The following is a 9943-nucleotide window of genomic DNA, read 5'->3' on the forward strand; positions in this document are numbered from 1 at the left end:
CAGAGTGGAGGTAGTGCTGCAGCTGTCCACTTTTGGCGTCTGTGGTAGGCAGCTTCTAAATGTGCTCCTTCAAGATTCCAGTCTTCTGGTTATTCAGTCAAACACTAATATGAGTACTGCTGTTATGGGATTTTTTTAAAATGAAAAATGAGTTTTATTATGGTAGCACTGAAAGAAAAACCAAGCAATGATATTTCTATATTGCAGTGAAAGCAATGTTTAAACTATCTTAGCAATCAAATATGGTCCAAAAGAAAGTGTTTTATGAAGATTCCAAAGCACAGGTGAATCAGCATGATAGTAAAGAACTCTATAATACTGAAAGTGACTTTCTTCTGACTGGGTGTTTAAAAAACATTTTTAAAATTATAAAGCTGTGAAGCAGTCCTTTCCAAACAATTGTGTCAAGAGTGAAATGGCTTCTTACACTAATATTCTAACAATTTCATTTTAATATTTTTTACTGCTATGATAATTTTATACAGTTTTCCCTGTACTTAAAATAAACTTTGAAGTCTGGAAGGATGTTGGTGTTGAGAATATGTACCATGGTTTTCAGTTCTCTAACAACACCTCAGATGTGTGGCCTTTTTGCCAAGCATCTGTCATTTCATATTATTGGAGCACTTGTTATATCCCTGGGGGATGCAGCTTTCTATAAGTTTGCAGTGACTAAACCAAGAAAGAAGGCATATGCCGATTTCCACAGAAATTATGATTCCATGAAAGATTTTCAGGAGATGAGGAAGGCTGATATTTTTCAGAGTACAAAGTCATTTTGGAATGTAAAGAATTTCTTTGGGCGGAGTTCCATGGAAGTTTGTCACTGATCTATGTTCCTGAACTAAGAAATCAACTATGGAGTCAAGATGGTGGAGTGGTAGGACCACGAGCTTGCCTCTCCTCGTGACTACAATGAAACCACAACTGATGCTAAACAACCATCGAAAAAAGACTGGAACCTAGCAAAAAGATCTTCTGCAACTGGAAACATAAAGAGAGAACCACAGCAGGGCGGTAGGAGGGGCGTGTTCACGATATAATCGGGCCCCATACCCCCTGGGTGGGCGACCCACAAGGTGAAGATTTGTTAAGTCAGAGGCCCTCCTACAAGAGTGAGAGCTCTAAACCCCACGTCAGGCTCCCCAGCTTGGGTCCTGGCATTGGGAAGAGAGGGAGACCCCAGGACATCTGGTTTTGGGGGACGGGGGGCTTGGCTCTGGGAGCCTCATGGGACTGGGGGAAATGGAGACTCCATTTGCTTGAGAAACATACATGGAAATTCACGTGCACCAGGTCCAAGGGCAGAGGCAGTGATTTCATAGGAACCTGGGCCAGACCTGCCTGCTGCCGCCTGGGGATGTCGGGGATGGCTGCAGCTCACTTAGGGAACATAAAAGCTGGTGGCAGACATTCTGGGAGTGTTAATCTACATGAGCTTTCCTGGAGGCTGACATCTTGATTGGATCATTAGCACCAAGACCTAGCCCCACCCAACAGCCTGTAGGGAAGCCTCAGGCCAAACAACGTACAGGGTGGGAACACAGCCACACCCATCATCAGACTTCCTAAGCCACAAAGGCCTCTAGACACAGCCCTACCCAACAGAGGTCCAGGACCAAGCTTCACCCAGCAGTGGGCAGGCTCCTCCTGCCAGGAAACCTGCATAAGCCTCTAGTTCAGCCTCACCCACCAGGAGCAGATACTAGAAATAAGAAAATGATAATCCCAAAGCCTGTGAAAAGAATCCACAAACACGTAGAAAGATAGACAATACGAGGTGGCAAAGGAATATCTCCCAGGACAAGGCACAAGATAAAATCCCAGAAGAAGAAATAAGTGATGAGGGGATAGGTAATTTGTCTGAGAAAGAGTTTAAAGTAATGATGGCAAAGATGTTCAGGGAACTCAAGAGGAGTATAGATGTACAGAGTGAAGTTTTTAGCAAAGAGTTGTAAAATATAAAGAATACCCAAACAGAGTTGAAGAATAAAATCACTGAAATGAATAACACACTAGAAGGAACCAAGAATAGACTAAATGAGGCAGAAGAACAGATCAGTGAGCTAGAAGACAGATTCGTGGAAATCACTACTTCAGAACAGAAAAAAGAATAAAAAGGAATGAGAATAGTTTAAGAGAACTCTGGGACAATGTGAAGTGCTCTAATATTCACATTGTATGGGTCCCAGAAAGAAAACAGAGAGAGAAAGGACATGAGAAAACTTCTGGAGAGATAAAAACCAAAAACTTCCCCAACTTGAGAAAAGAAACAGTCACCTAAGTCCTGGAAGCGCAGAGAGTACCACATAGAAACAACCCAAACAGGAACACACCAAGGCACATAGTCATCAAATTGGCAACAATTAAGGATAAGGAGAAAATATTAAAATTAGCAAGAGAAAAGCAACGAATAACATACAAGGGAACTCTCATAAGGTTATCAGCCGGTTTTTCAGCAGAAACTCTACAGGCCAGAAGGGAGTGGCATGACATATTTAAAGTGATGCAAGGGGGAAACGTACAACCAAGAATACTCTATCCAGCGAGGCTCTCGTTCAGACTTGATGGAGAAATCAAAATCTTCACAGATTAAAAAAAAGCTAAAAGATTTCAGCAGCACGGGACCAGCTTTACAACAAACGTTAAAGGACCTTCTCTAGTCTTCAAAGCATAAGAAAAGAGGAAAAAAAAGAAGAAAGAGAAAAAAAAAGAAACCTACAAAAGATTGCTTTGGCTGTTCGGGGTCTTTTGTGGTTCCTTATAAATTTTGGAATTGTTTGTTCTAGTTCTGTGAGGAATGCAGCGAGTATTTTGATGGGGGTTGCACTAGATCTGTGGATTGCTTTGGGTAGTGTGGCCATTTTGATGGTGTTGATTCTTCCAATCCAAGAGCACGAGAAATCTTTACATTTCTTTGTGTCATTTCGGTTTTCAGAGTATAGGTAACCTCCTTGTTTGGGTTTTTTTTGTAGGTATTTTGTTGTTTTTGATGTAATGGAAATGTCTCTGCCAGTTATAAAATTCAGGTTTTTGAAGTGAAAAATGAAAGTGAATGAAGGGCCACAAATGGCAAAATATCCTTCTTTCTATGGGTGAGTTGTATTTCATTGTGTGTGTGTGTGTGTGTGTGTGTATATATATATGTATGTATATGTATATATATAAGTATATGTGTATATATGTATACATATATATGTATGTGTATATATGTATATGTATGTATATATATGTATATGTATATATATGTGTATATGTGTGTATATATATGTATATGTATATATATGTATATATATGCTGCATCTCCATTATCTGTTCAACTATTGATGTGCACTTAGGATGCTTCCATATCTTGGCAGTTATAAATAATGCTGCTGTTAATAGCAGGGTGTATGCATCTTTTTGAGTTAATTCTTAAATTGTGGTTGTCTTTATTCCTTTGATAACTATGTAAGTTTAAAGAGCTAAAGCTTTAAACGTTCTTAGAAACAATGAAAAGTACATATATGTAAATTTAAAAATAGATGTGCAGTGAAAAAATATGATCTATCAAGCCATAAAAGTCATGGAAGAAACTTAAAAGACATGTTACTAAGTGAAAGAAGCCGGTCTGAAAAGGCTACAAACTACACGATTCCAACCAGATGATATTCTGGAAAAGGCACAGCTACAGAAACAATAAAAAGATCATGGTTTCCAGGGGTTTGGGGAGAGGGAGGGAGGGAGGGAGGGAGGAATGAATAGATGGAGCACAAGGGGTTTTTAGGACAATGAAATTACTCTGTAGGATACTATAGTGGTGCCTATATGTCATTATGCATTTGTCAAAGCCCATAGAATGTACAACATCAAGAGTGAACCCTAATGTAAATTATGGAATTTGGTTGATAATAATGTGCCCATGTTGGTTCATCGATTGTATCAAATATCCAACGCTGATGAGGGATGTTGAGGGTAGGGGAGTATGTATGGTTAGGGAGGGCTATGTGCGAACTCTGCATTTTCTGCTCAATTCTGTTGTGAAACTGAAACTGATCTAAAAGAAGAAAGTCTATTTAAAAAAAACAAATGATGAAATATGAATATTTGGGCTAAAAAGTAGTTTCTCTTGATAAGTAAAATTAACAAAAAAAGCTTTGAAAGTAGTAAAGTGTATAAAGTTCACATAATGGTTAACAGATGCAATTGAATGAGGTTTCTCCACCCTTATCTTATCAACAGTAATGATTACTTTAGCAGATAGGGGTTGAACTTTAAAAAGCAACCCCCAAAAGAAAAACTTAAGTTTTAAATCTTACTCAGATATAACTAAAAGAGTTTACTCTATTTGGACAGCTTTTACAAAAAAATTTTTGTGTTACAGCAGAAACCAGTTCCTACAACTTTTATTGTGATTGTACAAATATCAAAAATAGAAGACTGTCTATTTTGCATTTGTAATTCTGATTTTCACTGCAGTCTTCTATAGCTTATGAGGGTGGCTGTACAGTGGGGAAGAGAAATAATCCTATTTCTCTACGATGATAGGACCCCACTCTGAACTGGTACTCATTCCTAGAGACATAAATGTCATTCTGGTTCTTTTGAGAAACACTTGGCTTATGGCTGGGCCTTCGTACAGACTGAATGCTGGACCTTGGGGCACCCAGTCGCCATGCCACCTGAGCTGCCGGTCCTAACCTGAGTGTTTTCTGATCCACCAAGTCACAGCGGAGGGTATGTGCAGAAGCACCTCCTGTCCAACGGAGCTGGTATGGACGAGACTGGACTCAAGCAGGCCCTGAAGCCACAGGTACTCTGCATGAGGAATTGGCTCCACACCCATGGCTCTGGCTCCTGCTCCGTTAATTTCTCCCTCTTGCTTGCGAGAGTTTTAAGATTAAAGGTTCCCATGACCTTAGCCCTATGGTGTTACCCCCATCATATTACAGGACAAAAGTGAGTTTGCTGATGTAACTAAGATTCCTAACCATTCGACCTTCACAAAGTGGGATTAATGGGGGCGCCAAACCTCCTCTCATGAGCCTTTAAAGCTGAGTTTTCTCCAGCTGTTAGCACAGGCGGATGAGGCAGCGAGGAAGTGCTCGGAGAAGTCGCTGTGCCACTGCTGGCTTGGAGGTGGAGAGGACCGCCTGGAAAGGGCCTGAGAGTGGCCTCTAGAGTTGAGGGAAACCCGGGACTTCAGTCCTATCCGGCAAGCACTTGGGTTCTGCTGACAATCCGAATGAATTGGAAAGAGCATCCCACCCCAGATCTTCCAGGTGAGCCCACGGCTTGGCTACAATCTTTTTCTTTTTCTTTTTTTTCTTTTTGCAGATTATACTTATTTAAATTGAAGTATAGTTGACGTACTATGATATATAAGTTACAGGTGTACAATATAGTGATTCACAAGTTTTAAAGGTCATAATCCACTTATAGTTACTATAGACCATTGGCTATATTCCTTGTGTTGTACAATCGTACACCCAATACTATACCCAAGAGTTTGTAACTCCCACTCCCCTACCCCTATATTACGCCTCCCCTCTTCCTTCTCCCCACTGGTAAACACTACTTTGTTCTTTATAACTGTGAGCCTGCTTCTTTTTTGTAATAGTCACTAGTTGGTTGTATTTTTTGATTCCACATATAAGTGATATCATACAGTATTTGTCTTTCTCTGTCTGACTTACTCCACTTAGCATTATACCCTTCAAGTCCATCCATGTTGTTGCAAATGGCATTGTTTCATTCTTTTTTATGGCTGGGTACATGTGCGTATATACAATATATCCCTTGCATATACACACCACATCTTCTTTATCCATTCATCTGTCGATGGACAGAAGTTGCTTCCATATCTTGGCAATCGTAAATAATGATTCTATGAATGTTGAGGTGCATTTTTTTTTAATAACGTTTTTTTTTTCAGGTATATACCCAAGAGTGGAGTTGCTGGGTCATATGGTAGTTGTAGTTTTAGTTTTTTGAGAAGCCTCTGTACTGTTTTCCACAGTGGCTGCATTAATTTACATTCCCACCAGCAGTGTACCAGGGTCCTCTTTTTTCCACATCCTCACAACACTTGTTATTTGTGTTCTTTTTGATGATAGCCATTCTGACAGGTGTGAGGCGATATCTCATTGTAGTTTTGATTTGCATTTCCCTGATGATTAGTGATGCTGAGCTTCTTTTCATGTGCCTATTGGTCATCTGCATGTAGTCTTTGGAAGAATGTCCACTCAGGTCTTCTGCCCAGTTTTTAATTGGATTTTTTTTTTTTTTTTTTGGAATCTGAGTTGTATGAACTGTTTATATATTTTGGATATGAATGCCTCATATCATTTGCAAATATTTTCTGCCATTCAGTAAGTTGTCTTCTCGTTTTGTCGGTGGTTTACTTTGTTGTGCAAAACCTTTTAAGTTTAAAGAGGGCCCTTTGTGTATTTTTGCTTTTGTTTCCTTTGCTTTAGGAGACAGATCCAGAAAAATATACTGCTACAACTTATGTCAAAGAGTGTTCTGCCTATGTTTTCCTCTATGAGTTTTATGGTTTCCAGTCTTACATTTTAGGTCTTTAAACCATTTTGAGTTTATTTCTGTACATGATGCTAGAGAATGTTCTCATTTCATTCATTTACATGTAGCTGTCCAGTTTTCCCAGCACCACTTATTGAAGAGACCATCTTTTGTCCATTGTATATTCTTGCCTCCTTTGTCCTAGATTAATTGACCATAAGTGCATGGCTTTAGTTCTGGGCTTTCTATTCTGTTGCATTGATCTCGGTGTCTGTTTTTGTGCCAGTATCATACCGTTTTGATTACTGTAGCTTTGTAGTATAGCCTGAAGTCAGGAAGCATGATTCCTCCAGCTCTGTTCTTCTTTTTCAAGATTGGTTTGGCTATTTGGGGTCTTTTGTATTTCCATACAAATTTTAAAATTATTTGTCCTAGCTCTGTGAAAAATGCCATTGGTATTTTGACAGAGATTGCATTGAATCTGTAGATTGCCTTGACTAGTATGGTCGTTTCAATAATACTAATTCTTCCAGTCCGAGAACCAATCTTTCCATCTGCTTGTGTAAGAACACAACTTGGCTAAAATCTTGATTTTGACCTCTGAAGACCTGAAGCATAGAACTGAGTCAAAGCCATCCAGATTCTGAGCTATAGAACTGTGAAATAAGAGATGGGTGTTGCTTTAAGCCACTGAATTTGGGGTAACTTTTAAGCCACTAAATTTGGGGTTATTTGTTGCACGAAATAAAAAACACATACACCTTCTGAGTCTGCACCCACATCGTCACTGGATTTCACTATATCCAGTTGGCTAGAGAAGCAACACATGAGGCCTGGATGACAGGCTGCCTTCACAGTACGCAGGAAATGCCTATATCAGCTTCCAGAACAAAAAGAGAAACAGTATGCACGATTTACACAGTCTGATTCATTGGATGTACACTCAGTTTAAAACAGAGCATATATGAAGAGGCACTTCTGGATTGAAGTCAGGGCCTGTGAAAATCCCCTCTTGCAGAAGAACGATGAGGACACGGGCACATATTGTGACAAAAAAATATTTTGCAAACTCTGTAAGTTATCAAAAGTTTTGCAACAACGTGAAGAGCATTTATTCAAAAACAGTGGCCAGACCACAATAGGACCAGTGAGTTCTGGGAGGATGTAACTTTCACTATCCCCCCCTTCCCCCAGCCTCAGCTCCATGGTAGCCTCGAAACCCATGACCTCACATCTGGAGTAGCTGGGAACACCAGCAGCCTGTCAGCCAGTGGTGGGGACAGAACTGACTGAAGCTCTCCAGTGATCTCTATGCCCAGACAATTGTCACATTTAACACGCTTGGCAACTCCTTGAAATGCACTATTCTCACGGCTTGTCCATATTTCAACAGTCTGAGAGCTCACTGTGTGTGAACAGCCCTATTCACTACCTCAGGGTACAAGGCAGGAATCCTGTGGTGCAGTGTTGAAGAGAAGGGGTGACAGTGGCAATCTTGTCTTGCTGCGATTTTACATGGAATACGTCTAATGTTTCTCCCGTAGGAATAATGTGCACTGTAGGTTTCTGGTAGACACCTGTCTTAACAAATGCTTTTACTTTCTCCACATGAGTATCTGTTGCACTTTTGATGCTATAAATTCCCTCTTTGGCTGTCAATATAGTGAGCCAGTTTCGGATTTTTTAGCTCTCAGCTTCAAAGTCACCCTTTTGGCCTGATCTGTGAGAATTGTTCTGGTCCCTTTAATTTTTTTTTCTTCTTGCAGAAGTGGGCACAGGAGTCAGCCTGTAGAGGGCGCCAGAGGCAGTGCTGGGGGAAGCGGGCTCCGGGCTCTGGGGGGCTGGCCCAGAGGCTCCAGAGGCGGAAGCCTGTCTAGGCTGCAGCGTCTCCAGTGCCCGGTGGCGCAGGGTGGGTGCCGGCGGCAGCTGTGGCCAGCGGCTTCCTTGGAGCCTTCTCGGGCAGTGAAACATCAGCTTGTGGTGAGACACTTCGCCGTATAGTTCACTCCCAGGCTCCCTAGAAGGCATATTTCCAGCAGCTGCCCAGGGCACATTCTAGAAGGATCCACGTGTGGAGCAGCATGTGTTTACCACCATTTCGTGAGTTTCTTCCAGGCTCCTCCATCAGGGTCAGGGTTGACCCTTGGAGCGTGGATCTCTTCCCCGGGCTGCCTCGCTGCCCTGGAAGGGGTCTGTCCCCGGGTGTTCTCCACCCAGGGTGGAGCCCGTCCTGAGGGACCCCTCAGCTCTGAGGAGACGCTGCCTTGGGGGCTGGTCCCAGCCCAGGGGTGGCCGTTCCTCGGCTGCCTTACCTCAGCCGTGTTGGGGACAGACTGCCCTTGGTGCTCCAGCTCAGGTCTGGGAGGGTTTTCCTGTGTGATTCTTCCCCCACCGGTGACGGGTCACTTCCTCGGGGGGGGGTGGGGGTGGGGGTGGGGGTGGGGGCGCATCGCAGGCTTGAGGGTGAGGGGTGCTTCTTGGCGTCCATCGGAGCCCTGGGAGGGGACATTTCCTGGGTGCGTTACCCCAGGGCTGCAGGTGCCTCTCCCTTGAGGGCTCTCCCTCAGCTGTGAGAGCCTCTCCCGGGCGCCCAGCTCAGCATGGGGCGGGGGGCACTTGTCCTTGGACCCTCTGTCTCCATTCTGATGGGGCAGCTTTTCTGGTGATGCACTCGTCGTGAGTGGGGACTCTTAGTGGCAGCGCTGTCTCTGTCCTCAGAGGACTTAGAATTGGTGCTGTCGCCCCCGAGGGGGTGCTGTTCCTCGGATGCTGTGAGGCGAGGTGGACCTTGGGATGGTCTGGCTCAGCTGTCAGGGGAGAGAACTTTCCTCTGGGTGCTTTCTCAGCACTGGAGGTTTGAGCTCTTTGTTGAGGCTCCCTCTGTGATCTGGGGCAGCTGATACTGTTCCTTGGGAAATTGGTCCCTGCCCAGGACAGAGATTCTGTCTTGAGTGCTCTTTCTTAGTCCGAGATGGGGACGTTTTCTTGGGCACTTTAGCCTGCTTATGTAGGGGTGGCTCCTGGTTCTTGGGTCCTCTATCTAAGCCATGGCTGAGGACGCTTCTTTGGGCTCTGTGTCCACCTTAGGGGGTGGATTCTTCTTGGTGTTGTCCGTCCCAGCCTTTAGGGGGTGTCTTAGTTGGGAGTTCTAAGGCATATTGCTGGCAGGGGAGGGGGTGCTGTTTCTTGGATGCTCTGCCTCAGCCTCGGGGTAGTGAGGTTTTTTTATCTTAGACTTCTCTGAGTATTTTCTTTTTCTTTTAGTTACATAATTTTATTCTGATTTTTAAAATAAAACTTTTCTGTACTGTGAAAAAAATAAAATTTCGTAATTACAAATGGAAAACCATAAAACATTCCACCTATTGTTATCTTTCCTTTTAGCAGTTTGGTTTTTATCTCTGCTTTTAAAAAGATTTGCATATAGTTGACGTACAATATT

At 42.8% G+C, this 9943-nt stretch overlaps 1 protein-coding gene across 1 annotated transcript; it reads left to right on the forward strand.

The window, feature by feature from the left end:
- Positions 1-548: 548 nt before the first annotated feature.
- Positions 549-8378, forward strand: LOC135320204 (cytochrome c oxidase subunit 6C-like). The gene is made up of 2 exons (XM_064482939.1): positions 549-785; positions 8268-8378. Exons 1-2 carry the CDS (start codon positions 549-551, stop codon positions 8376-8378), a joined length of 348 nt encoding a protein of 115 aa, XP_064339009.1.
- The last annotated feature ends 1565 nt before the right edge of the window (positions 8379-9943 follow it).

The sequence above is a fragment of the Camelus dromedarius genome, chromosome X (genome assembly GCF_036321535.1).
Source record: "Camelus dromedarius isolate mCamDro1 chromosome X, mCamDro1.pat, whole genome shotgun sequence".
Lineage (NCBI taxonomy): Eukaryota > Metazoa > Chordata > Mammalia > Artiodactyla > Camelidae > Camelus > Camelus dromedarius.